Source organism: Ovis aries, chromosome 13, assembly GCF_016772045.2.
Source record: "Ovis aries strain OAR_USU_Benz2616 breed Rambouillet chromosome 13, ARS-UI_Ramb_v3.0, whole genome shotgun sequence".
Taxonomy (NCBI): Eukaryota; Metazoa; Chordata; class Mammalia; order Artiodactyla; family Bovidae; genus Ovis; species Ovis aries.
Window position 1 is genome coordinate 60,402,724 of NC_056066.1, and position 17,837 is coordinate 60,420,560.

General features: G+C 49.2%; 1 protein-coding gene across 12 annotated transcripts in view; it reads left to right on the forward strand.

Moving 5' to 3' along the window:
* Positions 1-17,837, forward strand: part of C13H20orf96 (chromosome 13 C20orf96 homolog) — a 142,456-nt gene that overhangs the window by 13,756 nt on the left and 110,863 nt on the right. For 5 of the 12 annotated variants that reach the window (XR_006055671.2, XM_060397008.1, XM_042229969.2 and 2 more), the window contains 4 exons: positions 834-991; positions 1,072-1,173; positions 1,368-1,454; positions 2,143-2,261. Coding sequence is in view for 11 of the 12 variants with exons in the window: in XM_060397008.1 (XP_060252991.1) it covers positions 834-991; positions 1,072-1,173; positions 1,368-1,454; positions 2,143-2,261 (466 nt within the window). In the remaining variant the exon portion in view is untranslated. Of the gene's footprint in view, positions 1-833; positions 992-1,071; positions 1,174-1,367; positions 1,455-2,142; positions 2,262-6,012; positions 6,342-17,837 lie in introns of those variants that run through there. The other 7 variants (XM_012189000.5, XM_042229972.2, XM_060397012.1 and 4 more) reach the window with 5 other exon arrangements.

A 17,837-nucleotide genomic window follows, 5' to 3' on the forward strand; every position in this document is an offset into this window, starting at 1 on the left:
CCTATGAGGCAGGGGAGTTTTTCTTTTCTCTCATTTTGCGGATGAGGAAACTGAGGCTAATGGAAGTGAAGTAGCGTGCTGAAAGTTATACAGCTAGGAGCCAGCATCCAATCCCAGCCTGTCTGTTTCCTGCCAAGGTTCCTCTGGGAGTCGGTGGCTAGGCAGGTCACTGGTCACAGATTTGTTGAGCCTGTGGTTTTTTTCCCCCTGAAGTCAGGCAGCTTCAGACACTTGGGATCCCCTCTGTGGAGGGTGGCAGGATAGACTGCCTTTTTTTGGCTGCTCAGGGTCTTTGTTGCAGCTCGTGGTCTTTCTCTAGTTGCAGAGCACAGACTCTGGAGTGCACAGGGCTCAGTAGTTGCAGTTAGGAGGCTTCTCTAGTTGTGGTGTGTGGGCTTAGTTGCTCTACAGCATGTGGGGTTTTAGTTCCCCAACCAGGGATCAAACCCTCATCCTTGCAGATTCTTAACCACTGGACCACCAGGGAAGTCCCAGGATAGGCTGTCTTAATCCTTCCCTGTCACCCCATCTCTCCAGGCTTGGTGCTGAGGATTGGGCACTGGGATAGTTTGTTTCCTCTTTTGGGTAGGTTGTTGCTTCTTCTCCTGTGAAGGCAAAGCTCTTTCTGGGGGCTTACCCATCCATCACCTCCCAGCTGTGTTTGGGCTCGTTTCAGCCCAGACCCCCAACCTGATGAGATCAGGAGCGTTCAGGGTGGTACAGCCGTAGACCCAGACCCCAATCCACTGGCTAAGGAGAGCTTTGCTTCTCGGGTGGCCCTGGAGCTGTCCTTGAGGGACGATCCTGCCTTCTGTCCCTCCTGATCTCGTCAGACCTAGAGCAGCAGGTGGAGCAGCTGGATGCCCAGATCAAGAAGGTCCGTGAGCAGGTGAGCTTCGTGAGCACATACAAGGACCACGAGTACCCCATCAAGTTGGTACAGGTGGCCAACCTCGTGCGCCAGCTGCAGCAGGTGAAGGACAGCCAGTTGGTAGGTGAGCCCCTGGTTTTGCCTCACCTGACCTTGTGCGAGGCAGGATTGGTGGCCAACACCTTCCTGCCGATCCCTAGGACGAGCTAGATGAACTCAGTGAGATGTGCAGAACGGTCCTGGCGTCTATGTCCAACCAGATTCAGAATAAGAAAAAAAACCTTCTGAGGTCTTTGGTGGTGGTGAGTAGCCAGCCACTGTGGCAGGTATCCGGGTCCTGCCCCCAGCTCTGCTTTCTTAACCCTGTCCTCTGCCTTCAGGCCCACCACATGCCTGTCTGCTACCCAGGGCAGGGGTAGACACTGGGGCCAGTCTAGGGGGCCAGACTTCTAGGGGGCCCCTTCTAGGAGGCCAGAAGATTTTCCTTCTTCCACAGAAAATCCAGCGTGCCAATCAGGAGACTCTCCTGCAGAAGACCTGGAATACCCAGGTTATACTGAAATACATGGACAAGTTCCGAGAAGTGAGTGGGTGGCGATGGTGGTGGTCCCCCCTGTGGGAGAGCAGGGGGAGTGGGTGGTCCCCAGGACCCTGGGCGGGGTCAGGCTTGTCCTGATCTGGGGCTCACAAGGTCTCTGGTGTTAGTCTTCCTCCTTGGCTGTGCCATTAATGCCACTCGTCTTCCATCTGAGAAGAGAGTTTGTCCTGGACTAGGCCTTGCCTCATTAACCAATACCACCAACCGTGACCCATCGGCAGCATCACCAAGCTTCACCCACACAGCCATCACTTTACTATCACTACCCACTCCTTGTCTTCACCTCTTCATTCTCGACATTGACCATCACTCAAGACCATGTTAATGAATTCCATGATCACCACCCTCTCATGGTAATTTTTGTTATCTTGCACCTTCGTCAGTTGTCTGCGTGAATGACCTTCATCACCTCCACCAGCCCCCACTAATTCTCACTGTCGAGCACTGCCACCCCCTTGCAGCCTGTCTCCCTCACCTTTTTCAGCACCATCAAACGTTGTCAGTAACTCATGAGCCAGCCCTGCCCTGCAAGGAGAGAGCCCTGCTTTGAAGTCCAGAAGTCCCAATGACAAAGCCCAGGCCATTTCCCTAGATGTCCTTATTCACGCATTTTGTCCTTTTCTTCTGTTGGTTGGGGGATGTTTGGTTTCTCACTTTCCCCTGCTTTCCTCAGTTTATAGACCGTTTTGAGGAGGAAATACCCAGATTAAGGGCTGAGATGGAACAGCTGGAATTTCAGATCTGGGAACCCCGAGAGATCGTGTTTGCGGACGTTCTACTTCGGAGATCCAAGTAGGTGGTCCTTGAGCAGCGCCTCTTGCACTAGACATGCTCTGGGCTTGAGCAAGCTCTCTGTTCTTGGGGGCAGCCTAGGGGAGAAGGCAGGACCTGTGCAGGGGTGCAGGAGACTGGGTGTTTGCCACTGACCATGTGGCAGCTGTGACCTTTTGCCATCTCTTGGCCTGAGTGTCCATCTGCACGTAGCAGGCTGAGTTAGGTAATCTCCCTGGCCCCTTCCAGTTCCAGATTCCGTGTCTCAACCAAGTGGGCGCACCACTGAGCTCCCAGGCTGTTTAGGAAGACGGTGTTGAGTAGGGTGGTTAGCTCCAGGGAAGAATGGCCTGGAAGGCACCGTGCGAGGAGAGAACGGTGTTCTCTCTGTGGGGCAGACTTCTGGGACCCAGAGGAAGAACTTCCTTCCAAAATCAATTTCCTGCCCGAGCTCCTAGAGGGCAGCCCCTCCCTGTTTGAGCATGGGGATCCGACCAGGCCATGCCTCTCCAGGTGGGGCAGTTCCTGCCATCTGCCAATTATTTTCCTTCTCCTTAGCTTCTGTGTCTGTTTCCTTCTCTTCCTCTCCCTTCCCTTCTTCCTCCCCTACCTCTTCATTCTTCTCTTCAGTTCAGTTCAGTTGCTCAGTCGTGTCCAACTCTTTGAGACCCCATGAATCGCAGCACGCCAGGCCTCCCTGTCCATCACCATCTCCTGGAGTTCACTCGGACTCACGTCCATCGAGTCCGTGATGCCATCCTTCTCTTAAATTTCCTTAAAAGGTGCTGTCAGATCTACAATGGGCCTATGTAGCACCAGGCATGGTGAGGGCAAGCAGTCCTTGGCTGTGCCACCACAGAGCCGAGGACAGGACCAGACATAATTGATAATGAGCCACAGATAAATGTTGTAGCTGAGATGAGAGCTGCTAAAGAAGAGGTGTGGATATGGTGACAGGAGAGCGTGGCCTGGACAGAGAGGTGTCTGGAGTGGCAAAGAGGTCTCCCTAAAAATGTGACTTTTTTTTTTTTTTTTGACTGTGCTGAGTCTCCATTGTGGTGCACGGGCTTCCCTAGTTGTGGTGCGTGGGCTTAGTTGCCCCACAGCACGTGGGATCTTAGTTCCCAGACCAGGGATTGAACCTGCATCCCCTGTATTGGAAGGCAGATTCTTCACCACTGGACCACCAGGGAAGTCCTGAGAATGTGACGTTTTTAAACTAAAGTCTGAGGGATTATTCCTAGAAGTTCACTGGGCGAAGGGGGCTGAAGGGGAAACTGAAGGAAGAGCATTTCTAGGTAGTGGTGTTGGCATCTCGAGATGTGCTAAATAGGCTCCATTGTCCCTACCTGAGCTCTGGACACACTGAAATAAGAATGAAAGGGGCAAGGGTGACATGGGCCAGACTCTCACTTTTATCTGATAGAGCTGATTTGAGAGAATGTAGCTTATATCTCCAGGCATGTTTGCTTCTGAATACTAACCCAGAATTAGGCAAATGGAGTTCCGTGGTCAGCTGCATGGAAGCAAAGGAGGCTATAGTCCTTGCAGGCTGCTCATTACTGAGAGAGAATGGGGCAGGGCTACCCAGGTCCCATTCCTTTCTCTAGACTCTGTTCTGGTTGTTACACCTCCTTCCTGGGCAGAGTGAGTAAAGAGATGGAGAGAAGCCAGGAGCAGTATGCCCACTGATGATGTATGCCCATTGATGACAGTATGCCCACTGATGCCCTTCCATGGGCAGGGAGACGCCAGGAGTGGGAAGAAGCTATCTCCTCCTAGAATGTGGGAATGGCACGCTGCTAAGTAGAACTTTTCCATCCAAAACATGCACTGGAATCACCTGGAGATTTTGTTGAAAAGCAGATTTTGAATCAGTAGGTCTGGAATGGGGCTCAAGAGTCTACATTTCTAAGAAGCTCCTGGGAGATGCTGAGGTGCCAATCCCTGGACCACAGGCTGAGCAGTGAGGCTGTAGATGTGTGGTAGGAGGGCAGTTGGTGTTTATGGGGAGCTGAGTGAGGTTGGACTGCAGAGTGATGGGGAGAGTAATGACAGGCCCACCCTTCCATGCAGGGCCCTGTAGACCAAAGATATTTGATCCTGAAAGCAAAGAACTTTTTTTTTTTTGCCCATACTACTTGGCATACAGGATCTTAGTTCTCCAACCAGGGATCAAACCTGTGCTCCCTGCAGTGGATGTGTGGAGTCTTAACCACTGGGCCACCAGGGAAGGCCTAAGTAAAGACTTTTCAAGCTCAGTGATGACATCAGATTTGCATTCCAAGAAAAGACACTTTGAAAAGAATATGGAGAAGATATTGGAGAGGCCGTGTTGGGAGTCCAGTTGGTGGTGATGGCGGTTGTGTGTGGAGGGGGTGGTTGGGAGTGACTTGGCTAAGATGGGTGGCAGAAGAGAGAAGAGAGATGGACGGAGTGGAGAAATATTTAAGAAGGTAAATCTGTAGGACTTGGTGATATTTGGATATGGGAAGCGCAGTACAGGGAGGTGTCAAGAATGACCCTTGGGTTCCTAGCTTTTGTAACAGGGTGGGTAGTGGTACCAAACCCAGAGAGAGGGAAGACTGGGACTAGGGGTGAAGGATGCATATGTAGCTCAATCAGCAGTTGATTTGGACACTGAGTCTAAGTTATGGAGACCTGAGCATGGAGCTAACAGGTAGGGAGCTGAGGGTATAAGTGTAGATCTCAGAAGACAGACTTTGGCTGGAAATGGAAATTTTGGCAATGCCAGTACAAGCTGGAATAACCTCAGATAGGTAGATGACACCACCCTTATGGCAGGAAGTAAAGAGGACCTAAAGAGCCTCTTGATGAAGGTGAAAGAGGAGAGTAAAAAAGCTGGCTTAAAACTCAGCATTCAGAAAATAAAGATCATGGCATCCAGTCCCATCACTTCTTGGCAAATAGATGGGGAAACAAGGAAAACAGTGACATTTTATCTTCTTGGGCTCCAGAATCACTGCAGACAGTGACTACAGCCATGAAATTAAAAGATGCTTGCTCCCTGGAAGAAAAGCTATGACAAACCTAGACAGCATATTCAAAAGCAGAGATATCACTTTGCCGACAAAGGTTCATATAGTGAAAGCTATGGTTTTTCCAGTAGTCATGTATGGATGTGAGAGTTGGACCTTAAAGAGGGCTGAGTGCCGAAGAATTGACACTTTTGAACTATGACTGAGTGACTGAACAACAGCGCAGAGATGCTTTTTTTTTTTTTTTTTTTTGAGCGATTTCCAATGTATAGAACAATTGAGAGAATACTATGAGGAGTACCCAGTTACCCATCTAGATTTAGAATTTGTTATGTTTTGGCCATATCGTCTTCATCTTCATTTCTTCCAGACTCTCCCCATTTGCCAGGTGAGGAAACAGAGGCTTGCTTGGGGTCTGTCCCCAGTGAAGGCTGGAGGCTCAGAGAGGAAAAGCAGTGTTTGAGGCGACACAGAGCCAGGCTTCCAAAACCGTCATTCTGACTCCAGAGGGAGCGCTCATCCTGAAGGGCCCCAGCGCTTGAGAGCTGAGCTCCTGCTTCCTGTTCACCTCAGACCTCTGTAGTGGAACACGAGTCCTGCCAAACCAATTCCTGTTTCATTTTGATGTGCGTGTGTGTGCGCGCACAGGTTGTTTTGGAATGGGGCTCCCCAGTACAAGCGTTCAAAAGAGCAGGGTTCCCCTGAGGCCATGCTCCCCTACCTGCAGCTCTAGTGCCTGGCCTCTTACACCCCCGCTTTGCTCTTCCCTACAGGTGCACCCCCGACATGGACGTCGTCCTCAACATCCCTGGGGAAGAGCCGCTGCCCTTCTAGATGGCGGGGCTGGGGGCCAACCCTCCTTCCCCGGTCTCTTCCTCCTCCCCGGAGCCTTGAGTTCTCCCCTAAGGCCACATCCCCATTCAGGTGCTGGTCTGCAGTTCCTTCCCTCCTCACTCCCTCCCTCTTTCCCCCCTTTCTTTCCCTCTCTCCCTTCCTTTCTTCTTTCCTCTCCTGCCCCACATTCTTTCAGAGCTGCTACTTGGGCCAGGTAGGAATTCCTAGGCGAGTCCTTTTTACCAATAAAGTTGGGCTTTCCCTGGTCTTTGCCAGTGCCTGGGGCTTCCTAAGGCATGGTAGGAATAGATTTTGTCTTAAGAGGTGGAGAACTGTGCTGCCTGCATCTGGGGCTCAGAACTTCTCAACAAGTGCTGGAGGGACCCCCTGTCTGAGGCTCCATGGTTCTGTGGCTCCAGCCGCCCCCTCCCTGGTGCAGTGGGAGCCCAGTTTCCCCCCTGATTTGTGCCCAGATCTTTTGAGACCAGTGCCCAGGTAGAGGGGGGATGCCTAGAGTTTGATACCCCTGGGAACTTGTTGAATCTTCACTGCTGCTATCCATCTCTCTTACAGTCCAGTTGTCTGTCCACCGCCTGTATTCTCACTGTACGTGGACATGAACACCATCTCACCCTCGGGTGCCCGGTAGGGCACCATTCCCCATCACATACATGGGCTTCCAAGGTGGACTTAGAGAGGTGATGCTTGGACCCCCTTCAAGCAAGGGCTTGTTGCTGGGGTTACTGGGAGGGGCATTGGCAGGTATCCTCCAGCTGCCAGTCGCATCAGTGTTTGTGTGAGGTGGAGAGAGCCCCGGCCCCTTCCCACTTCTGATGATGCTCAATGTGCAAACACCAAAGGCGCCTCTGGCTCCACAGCTCCCTGGAGGGTTGGCGGAAACTGCCCCTGGGTCTGCACTGTAGCTCAACTTCCTTGTCTTCCCAGCCCTGCCTAGCCCTCTCTTCTCTCCCTCAGCTGATCCCCAGGACATGCAGTAATCAAAGCTTGTACCCTGCGCTGTCTCAGAGTTGGCCTCCCTGGGGACCTAGTCTACCTCCTACGCCCAAGAGCCTCTGACTACTCACAGATCCACTCTGTGTTGGGAGATTTGGGGTTACAGGCGACAGAACACCCAAGTCAAATTGGCCTAAACAGTGAAGGGCTCAGGTACATATTTCTAGATGAGGTGAGGCTTTAACCAGAAATCAAGTGATGACACCAAGGACCTGGTTTCCTTTTTTCTGCTTTATTTTCTACCTGTTTCCCCTTGCTGAGGTCGGCATTCCTTATGGTCCCAGAATGGCTGCCAGCATCTCCTAGGGAGTTATGATTCTTTGTTCATGTCCTGCTAGAAAAAGAGTGTCTGTATCCCAGAATTTTCAGCCAATGTCTTTAAGATTCACTATGACTGGATCAGATCACAAGCCCACTAGGAATCAGCCTAGGAGGTGAACACCTGCTAGTTTAGTCTAGACCCCTGGAGCAGGGGAAGGCGTGGACGGGCTGGGCACATGACCCAGGCTAAGCCAACAGGCGCCCCCAGAAGCTCATGGATCTCCAAACAGAAATGGACAGTGTTGAACATCATCATAGCAAATGCTTAGCTGGAACTTCTTACATCTGTCAGCTTATCATATCGTCACAAGAACAACCCTAGAAGGTGGGTATTGTGAGCATTTTCATTTCTACAGAGGAAGAACCCAAAGCATAAAGCTGTTCAGTGACTTTTTCGAGGTCACCAGGCTGAAAGTGGTAGAGGCAGTTCACTTTTAATCAGTGCACTGTCAGGAGCTCAGCCGGGCTGGAGAGAGCAGAGCCACCAGGTGTCATAGGAGCCAATTAAGTCCAGGACTTCCCTGGTGTTCTAGTGGTTAAGAATCCTGCCAGTGCAGTGGACACAGGTTCGATCCCTGGTCTGGGAAGATCCCATATGCTGGGGGGGGGGAGACCAAGCCGGTCAGCCGCAGCTACTGAAGCCCGCATGCCTAGAGCCCCATGCTTCACAACACGAGAAGCCACCACAGTGAGAAGCTCGTGTGCAGCAGTGAAGACCCAGCACAGCCAAAAAAAAGGGTCCAAATGAAAGTAACAGTCCAGCTTCAGTTGCTCACTTCTGTAGCATAAGGAAGAGGCTGCTAAACTGGAGAAGCTCTGGCATCGCTCCCTTGAGTTTTCTGCTTGGGATGAATGGCGCCATTGGGTGGGGTGGTCAGTACCAGGGTGTTCTCACTGCTGGGGGCCTGTGAACCTGGGGGCTGGAGCTGGGGATTGGGGTGGGGTTGGGTGGAGTGGGGAAGGGAGTGTAGGGAGGGCTAGGAGCAGGAAGGTCCTGAGTCCTGAGTCAGAGTGGAGACAGGTGTCTTCAAGGTTTCTCCTCTACCCCTGATAAGGGGGAGGCACCTGAGGAGGGCCTTGGGCAAAGGCTACCCCCTCCCTTGCTGAAGGTCTCTGAAGGAAGCTGGGCTAAGAATGTAGGATGGGCCAGGGGCTTGAGTTCTTGGCTGTGACCCCTCAGAGACTGTGTGCACTGCAGGGGCACCACGCTGGTGTGTGGGGGGCAGGCAGACTTCCTCACCAGGCCTGCTGGGGAGAGCCTTTGTAACAGCCTGTGGTTGTGCCTGAGAAGTTACAGGTATACACTTCTCTATGGGGCTTCCATGGTGGCTCAGCATAAAGAATCAGCCTGCAGTGCAGGAGACGAGGATTCAGTCCCTGGGTTGGGAAGACCCCCTGGAGGAGGGCATGGCAACCCACTCCAGTATTCTTGCCTGGAAAACTCCATGGACAGAGGAGCCTGGTGGGCTACAGTCCATAGGTCGCAGAGTTGGACAGGACCGAAGTGACTGAACATACACACACACACACACACACTGTGGGCTTTCCCTGGTGGTGCTAGTGGTAACACACACACACACACACTGTCACACACACACACACAGTAGGCTTTCCCTGGTGGTGCTAGTGGTAACACACACACACACACACACACTGTGGGCTTTCCCTGGTGGTGCTAGTGGTAACACACACACACACACACACACACACTGTGGGCTTTCCCTGGTGGTGCTAGTGGTAACACACACACTCACACACACACACTGTGGGCTTTCCCTGGTGGTGCTAGTGGTAACACACACACACACACACACACACACTGTGGGCTTTCCCTGGTGGTGCTAGTGGTAACACACACTCACACACACACACACTGTCACACACACACTGTCACACACACACTGTGGGCTTTCCCTGGTGGTGCTAGTGGTAACACACACACACACACTGTCACACACACACACACAGTAGGCTTTCCCTGGTGGTGCTAGTGGTAACACACACACACACACACACACACACTGTCACACACACACTGTGGGCTTTCCCTGGTGGTGCTAGTGGTAACACACACACACACACTGTCACACACACACACACAGTAGGCTTTCCCTGGTGGTGCTAGTGGTAACACACACACACACACACACACACTGTCACACACACACTGTGGGCTTTCCCTGGTGGTGCTAGTGGTAACACACACACACACACACACACACTGTCACACACACACTGTGGGCTTTCCCTGGTGGTGCTAGTGGTAACACACACACACACACTGTCACACACACACACACACAGTAGGCTTTCCCTGGTGGTGCTAGTGGTAACACACACACACACACACTGTCACACACACACTGTGGGATTTCCCTGGTGGTGCTAGTGGTAACACACACACACACACACACTGTCACACACACACACAGTAGGCTTTCCCTGGTGGTGCTAGTGGTAACACACACACACACACTCTGTAGGCTTTCCCTGGTGGTGCTAGTGGTAACACACACACACACACTCTGTAGGCTTTCCCTGGTGGTGCTAGTGGTAACACACACACACTCTCACACACACACTGTCACACACACACTGTGGGCTTTCCCTGGTGGTGCTGGTGGTAACACACACACACACTGACACACATACACTGTGGGCTTTCCCTGGTGGTGCTAGTGGTAACACACACACACACACACACACACACACACTGTAGGCTTTCCCTGGTGGTGCTAGTGGTAAAAAACCCACCCCCCAATGCTAGAGACATAAGAAAAGTAGGTTAGATCCCTGGGTCAGGAACATCCCCTGGAGGGAGGCATGGAAACTCCCTCCAGTACTCTTGCCTGGAGAATCCCATGGACAGAGGAGCCTGGTGGGCTACAGTCATGGGGTCCCAAAGAGTCAGACACGACTGAGGCGACAGCACACACACACACGCACACATGCACACTCTGTATAAAAATAGATGAACGACAAAGACCTACCCTATAGTACAGGGAACTATATTCAATATCTCCTAGCAACATTTGATGGAAAAGAACCTGATATCTATAAATATCATATATATATATACACATACACATATATATGCATGCATATATATATCTCACTTGGCTGTACACCAGATACTAATACAACATTGTAAATCAACTATACTTCAATCAAAAAAAATACTTTAAAAAAGTCGGGCATAAGGTTTTGGCCAGAAGCTAGATTCTTTGTAGTGAGGGGATGAATGAGTTTTGAGGGGGAAAACCAAGAAAGGATGACTGACCACATGGATTCCCTGGCGTCACACACAGCTGTGGTGCCTCCAGTTGTGACAGAGAGTGACCCCATACGTGCACAGGTCTATGTGGATGTTCTCTCACTTTTCAGAGCTTCACATGGGTGGATCCTCATGTGCACATGTGCACACAGATACACACCAGGACTGCCCTTATCAATAAAAGGACCGATTGTGTGTCTTGTCTAGAACTCTCTGTTAGTCAGCTTTGTCCCCATTAGCACGGCTGCATGAGAAGCACCTGCAGAACTCAGGGGACTGCGGCAATGAAAGTTTATCCTCTACTCAAGGGCCTCAGGTCGACTGCACTTTGGCCGAACCCAGCTGGGCTGGTTGGGCAGCTCTGCTTCAGGTTTGTGGGTCAGCTGGGTTTGGCTCCAGACTGTGGATCAGGATACTCGATCTCGGGTGTGCTTTTCTCAAGGAGGATCCCGGGAGCAAATGAGTCAGGTCTTCACTTAAGACCTCTGCTTTCGAATGTTCGAGCATTTCATTGGGCAAAGGAGGTCACAGGTCCAGGGCCCAAATGACTTAGGGAGGGAGGTAGATCTCTCCCCAACCACCTCCCTTCACCTACCCATGGGAGGGTAAGGGGAGTGGATGTGTGCTGAACAGTAAACTAGACGGTCATGCTTTTCTCTCTATAGAGCCAGGGACTGAGCTCCTGGCATTAGTTTTCTGTTGCTGTTGTAACAGATTGTTGCAATCTTTAAGGCACCACAAATTTATTGTCTGACCTATCTGTAGGTCCGAAGTCTGACACAAATCTCAGAAGGGTAAAATCTAGGGGTCATCAGGGCTGTCTTCTTTACTAGAGGCACTAGAGGAGAATCTATTTTCTTACCTCTTCCAGTTTCTAGAGTCCACCTGCGTTCCTTGGCTTGTGGGTCCTTCCTCCATCTTCAAAACCAGTAACAGCAGGTTGAGTCCTTCGCCCATCACATCACTCTGGCCTCCTCTTCTGCCCTTTCTTCTACTTTTAAGGACTCTATGATGACACCAGGCCCACCAGGATAATGCAGAGTAATCTCTCCATTATAAGGTCATTGGCAAGCTTAGCTTTATCTGCAATCATAATTCTTCTTTGCTATGTAGCATAACTCACTCCCAGATTCTGGGGATAGTATGTGGACATCTTTAAGGGGCTATTTTTGGCTCAGCTGGCAAAGAATCCGCCTGCTCTGCGGGAGACTTGGGTTTGATCCCTGGGTTGGGGAAGATCCCCTGGAGAAGGGAAAGGCTACCCACTCTAGTATTCTGGCCTAGAGAATTCCATGGACTATATAGTCCAAGGGGTCTCAAAGAGTCGGACATGACTGAGCGACTTTCACTTTAGGGGGTTATTATTCCTTCTACCCCAAAGATTCATGTCTATCCTACAGGCAAAGTATACATTCACCACTTCCCAAAGTCTCATCCTGTTATTGCGTCAACTCAAAGGAAAAGCATCTCATCTAAAACCCATTAGTTCAAAAGTCCTAAATATCATTTAAACCAGGTAAAGGGGGGCTCTGAAAAGACTTTATTCATCCCTGGACACAATTCCTTCCCATCTGTGAACCCATGAAACTAAAAAAACAAGTTATTTGCTCACAAAATGCAGTGGTGGGGTAGACAGATAAAAGTTACAGACTTTCTCATTCAAAAGGGAGAAAATGAAAGGAAAAAAGGAGTCACTGGTCACAAGCGATTTCAAAATTCAACTGCTTTCTAGGCCTGGGAATAATCCTCTAGGCTTGTATCATCACAGAGTCCTTAAGAATGGAAAAGGGGAAGGAGGAGAAGCTGGAGTGTTTTGGGGAGGCCATGCGGGGGCAGGGCAGTGGTTGACAGTCAAGCGGTCCTTGATAGCATGCAAAGAATGGAGGGTAGAGGGGCAAAAGTCGTGGAAATTTTTAATTTTTGGAAATCATCCACCCAGGAGAGGGTCGCCACTGATTTGCTCTTCAAAGGGTGGGGTTGATCTAGATTATTCAGAACAGTCCCCAGCCTTTTTGGAATGAAAGCTCGGTTTCGTGGAAGACGGTTTTTCCACGGATGATGTTTCTGGATGATTCAAGCACATTACGTTTACTTTGCAGCTGCTCCCCAGCACTAGCATCATGACCTCGGCTCCACCTCAGATCACCAGGCATTATGTGCTCATAAGGAGCACACAACCTAGATCCCTCGTAAGCACAGTTCACACATATGAGACTCTAATGCTACTGATCCTACAGGAGGCAGACTCAGGAGGTAGTGTGAGCATTGAAGAGATTATGAATACAATTGCCTGTCACTTGCCTCCTGCTGTATACCGCCCCCCCTCCCCACCGTCCGCATTCAATATGGATCAGTTGCCCAGGGGTTGGGGGCCCCTGATCTAGAGAATCTACCTCTGCCTCCAAACATTTAAAAGCCCTCAGATCTTGTGGGGTACATTTATGAAACAGGTTTGTGTAAAGCTCTCTAGCAGGGAGTCGTCAGCCCGAGTGGGTCTGCTTCGTCCATTTTCCTCTCTGCCTAGGGACTGCTGTGTTCACGGAGGGGTCCATCAGAAAATTCAGGATTTTGCACAGAAGAGATTAGCTTACTCTGGGTGGGTAGGCAGACACATATTCGGAGGCTAAGTGCAGAAGCCAAAGCTTAAATACACTGGTCCAGTGCATCAAAGTTTCACTACTGATCTGAGGCAGCAGGGCTGGTGGTCAGTTGTGCCTGGATTCTGCTTGTCTTAACTGAATGTGTTTATGCTGGGGTGTGTTGGGGGCCATTCACCATCATCAGAGATGTGAGACCCCCCTAGATTGGTTGAGAACAATGCTGGGGTGGTCTCAGTGCTGCAGTGGTCCCAGGGTGTCATCTGGTGAGCAAACCCAACAAGAGGAAAGACAGAGCTTGCTTGGGGCCCATGTGAGGCAGGGTCTGTTCTGTGCCAAGGTTGAAATTAGGGTCCCAGCTCATGGTGGTGTCCTAGGCAATGCCGTCTCCCGTGGAGTATTCTGAAGGGGTGATGCCACCTTAGGTGAAATCCTGTGGAGAGGCAATGTCCTCTCATCTGCTCAGGTGAAAGAGGGGAGACACTGAATTGAGGCCATTAGGGCCTAGTTGAGTCCAGAGTGTAGTTATAATGGGAAATTGGCCTCTGAACAACCTTGAGACAGAGCCTTGTTGGGCGGAAGTGGGGGTGGTCACAGATCCATTAACATTTACTCCATAGGTTAGTGTCCCTATTTGACTGGGGATTGGGGGGGCTTCCTTGATAGCTCAGTTGGTAAGGAATCTACCTGCAATGCAGGAGGCCCCGGTTCGATTCCTGGGTCAGAAAGATCTGCTGGAGAACGGATAGACTACTCACTCCAGTATTCTTGGGCTTCCCTTGTGGCTCAGCCGGTAAAGAATCCACCTGCAATGTGGGAGACCTGGGTTCAATCCCTGGATTGAGAAGATCCCCTGGAGATCTTAACTGTGGTCAGGTGTGTGGGAAGGGGCCAGGGGCCAGGGCAGTCACCCTGGGCTCAGCACGAGTACATCCCAAGTGACACCACTTGTGGGGAGTTTCCAGACCATATTATTTGAGGGTGTTTTTCACATGCGTCAGTTTTAGGTTATTCTGCCTCCTAATCACTAGCCATACCATATTGTCTGCGGGGCTGGGTACAATTACCTCCTCTTCCTGTTGAAGTTCATAGTTATTACTGGCTTGAGTTGGCCCTTGTATCCTGAATTTAGGCAAAGCTTCTGCCTTAAGCTGATTAGGATTCCAAATCAGCATACTTGGGGCCGTGGGTGGGGGGAGGTGGAGCACTCCATAATGAAAGAATCCCACCCTACTGCCTGTCCATCATCCTTTCCTGGAGTATTGGAAGGTGGCAGGAGCGAGAGAGGATGTGTATGAGGAACCAGGGGAGGGGAAAAAGCCTAGGTATCACCTTTGACGACAAGAACAGACCATTGGGGGTATCTTCTGAGAGTTTTGCTGGGTGTCTCCGAAGGGGGAGAATTTAACAAGGTGAGAATTGTGGGCAGGCATGAACCAGATGCTAAAATATTAGATGACCAGGCACTGTTTTTAAGTTTTAGTAGGGGTTGTTTGAAAAGCCTATTCTGGTACTCAGTGGGGCCAGCTAATTGGACAACAGGAAGTTTCCTGTTTGTTTGTTTTTTAAAATTATTTATTTATTTGGCTGCACTGGGTCTTAGTTGCGGCATGTGAGAGACCTAATTCCCTGACCAGGGATCAAACTCAGGCACCCTGCATTGGGAACAGTCTTGATCACTGGACGATCAGCGAAGTTCCAGAAGTTTCCTGTTTAAAGGCCCATCTCTGTGTATCTTGTAAAGTGCATTGTGAGCTTTGATCTGAATCTAGTTTAAGGCACATGTGGAAATTAGAGGGGCCCCGGAGCAGTGGTGAATATCAGATTATCCCCACAATAAACCCGTGTGTTGACCATGGCGTGTATATACTGAATATCGCCAGCAGATGGCGGTACAGGCCCAATAAAATGAACCTGTGGCCAACTACAAGGGCGTGATAGGAGGGAACGGCAGAGTATATCACCGGAAATGCTGGATTGAATAACTCACAAGCTGGAATCAAGATTGTCAGAAGAAATATCAACAATCTCAGATATGCAGATGATACCCCTTTAATGGTAGAAAGTGAAGAGGAACTAAAGAGCCTCTTGATGAAGGTGAAAGAGGAGAGTGGAAAAGATGACTTAAAACTCAACATTAATAAAACTAAGATCATGGCATCTGGTCCCATCACTTCATGGCAAATAGATGAGGAAAAAATGGAAACAGTGGCAGATTTTATTTTCTTGGGCTCCAAAATCACTGTGGATGGTGTCCGCAGCCATGAAATTAAAACACGCTTGCCCCTTGGGAGAAAAGTTATGACAAACCTAGACAGTGTATTCAAAAGCAGAGACATCACTTTGCTGACAAAGGTCCATATAGTCAAAGCTATGGATTTTCCAGTTGTCATGCACGGATGTGAGAGCTGGACAATAAAAAAGGCTGAGTGCTGAAGAATTGTTTTTGAACTGTGGTGCTGGAGAAGACTCTTGAGAGTCCCTCGGACAGCAAGGAGATCAAACCAGTCAATGCTAAAGAAAATCAACCCTGAATATCCATTGGAAGGACTGATGCTGAAGTTCCAATACTTTAGCCACTTGATGCAAAGAACTGATTCACTGGAAAAGACTGATGCTGGGAAAGATTGAAGGCAGGAGAAGGGGATGACAGAAGATGGGATGGTTGGATGGCATTACCAACTCAGTAGGCATGAATTTGAGCTAACGCCAGGAGATAGTGAAGGACAGGGAAGCCTGTTGTGCTGCAGCCCATGGGATTGCAGAGTCAGACACGACTGAGTGACTGAACAAGTTAAAGATTTTAAGGCTTTCCTACATATGGGAAAATGCAATAATTTAAGCTTGCTGATATCATTCCTTTCATATGCATCTCAGCTATCTAGGGCCAGTGCTTACAGTCACCATGGGGAATGGCTAATGGCTGCCAGATAGATGGCATTGTTCTCCCTGGGTGCCCTCTGGGCTCAGAAATTCACTTTTGGAGAGCCTGAATCGCAGATGGCTATGACATCCTCCTTGTTTATTAATATGGCAGTAAATAACTCCGTTTCATGGGGGCTTCTCTGGCTCAGTGGTAAAGAATCCGCCTGCAATGGAGGAGCCACAGAAGAGGTGGGTTCAATCCCTGGGTCAGGAGGATACCCTGGAGGAGACTATGGCAACCCATTTCAGGATTCTTGCCTGGAGAATCCCCTTGGCAGAGGAGCCTGGCTGCTTAGCATGCATACATGCACTCTGTTTCATCATCCTCAGGAATCCAAGACAGAGTAGGGGAATGGTAGAAAACCGGAGGACATGTGGCCAATTTGAGTTGTGGTATGCTTTATAATTATTGTGCCTCTGTTAGAATATTACTTTTTCCTGTTAATGTGTTTACTGTAGAAAAGTTATACATATAAGTAATCAATAAAAAACACTTCGTAATTCCATATCTTTGTATCCCTTTAGGGCCTCTTGTTATCAGAAATGCATTTATATGATAATGTATTTATAATGCATGCTATTTTCTAAAAAGATTAAATGCTATGAAAGGTTATTGTTTGCTGATCTAGTTATGAATATAAGGATGTGACTAGGAGAAGCAGAGAGAGGGCAAAATGGCAAAAGAAGGGGAGAATCTGATCGGGTGGGGGTACTGAGTGGAGAAGTAGAGTGACTTCAAGACCTAGGGTCCATGGGCCGAGATGTCAGTGGCTAAAAAGAACTTGAAAAAAAAAACCAAAAAAACCAAGAAACTTGAAAGGGAATTGTTATGAAATTTTGTTGGGTAGGGGTGATGCAAAATTTCTCCCACACCTCCCCATGGCATCTTCAGTACAACTTGTATTTCTCATGACTGTATTATTGTGGAACTGAATCTATTTTGGGATACCCTGTATTTCATCTCTGAGGAGGGTGTGGAGCAAAAACTAGCTGTTGAGAGCATCCCACTGTTTTGGGTACTGGTTTGCATGTGCGCTTGAGTTTTTGTTGTAAAATGGGATCAACCTATACATATGATTTTTTAAACTGCTCTTTAATAGCACATCAAAGTTATTCTCTATGACTGAAGAGAACTCTAAACTTATCCTTTAAGAAAAAAATTGTTTCTTATTTATTTGGCTCATTAGGTCTTAGTTGCTTCATGAAGCCTCAGTAATTGCCCCACAGTGTGTGGGATCTTAGTTCCCTGACCAGGGATCAAACCTGCATTTCCTGCATTGCAAAGTGGGATTCTTAACCACTGGACCACCAGGAAAGTCCCTAAACTTATCCTTTTTAAGTGGTGCATAGTATCCACATTATGAATCTATAGCTATTTACTTCACATTTCCCTCATCCCTGGGCATTTAGACAGCTTCCGGTTTTTCATTATTTTAAACCATGTTGTTAAGATTATGCCTGTTCACACATTGTTATTTTAAATTTATTTGGTTGCACCGGATCTTAGTTGCAGCATGTGGGATCTAGTTCTACATTGGGAGCATGAAGTTTTAACCAATGGACCCCCAGGGAAGTCACCATCCATCATTTTTAAACACGGATTCTGGTTATTTCCTCAGAATACAGTCATTCC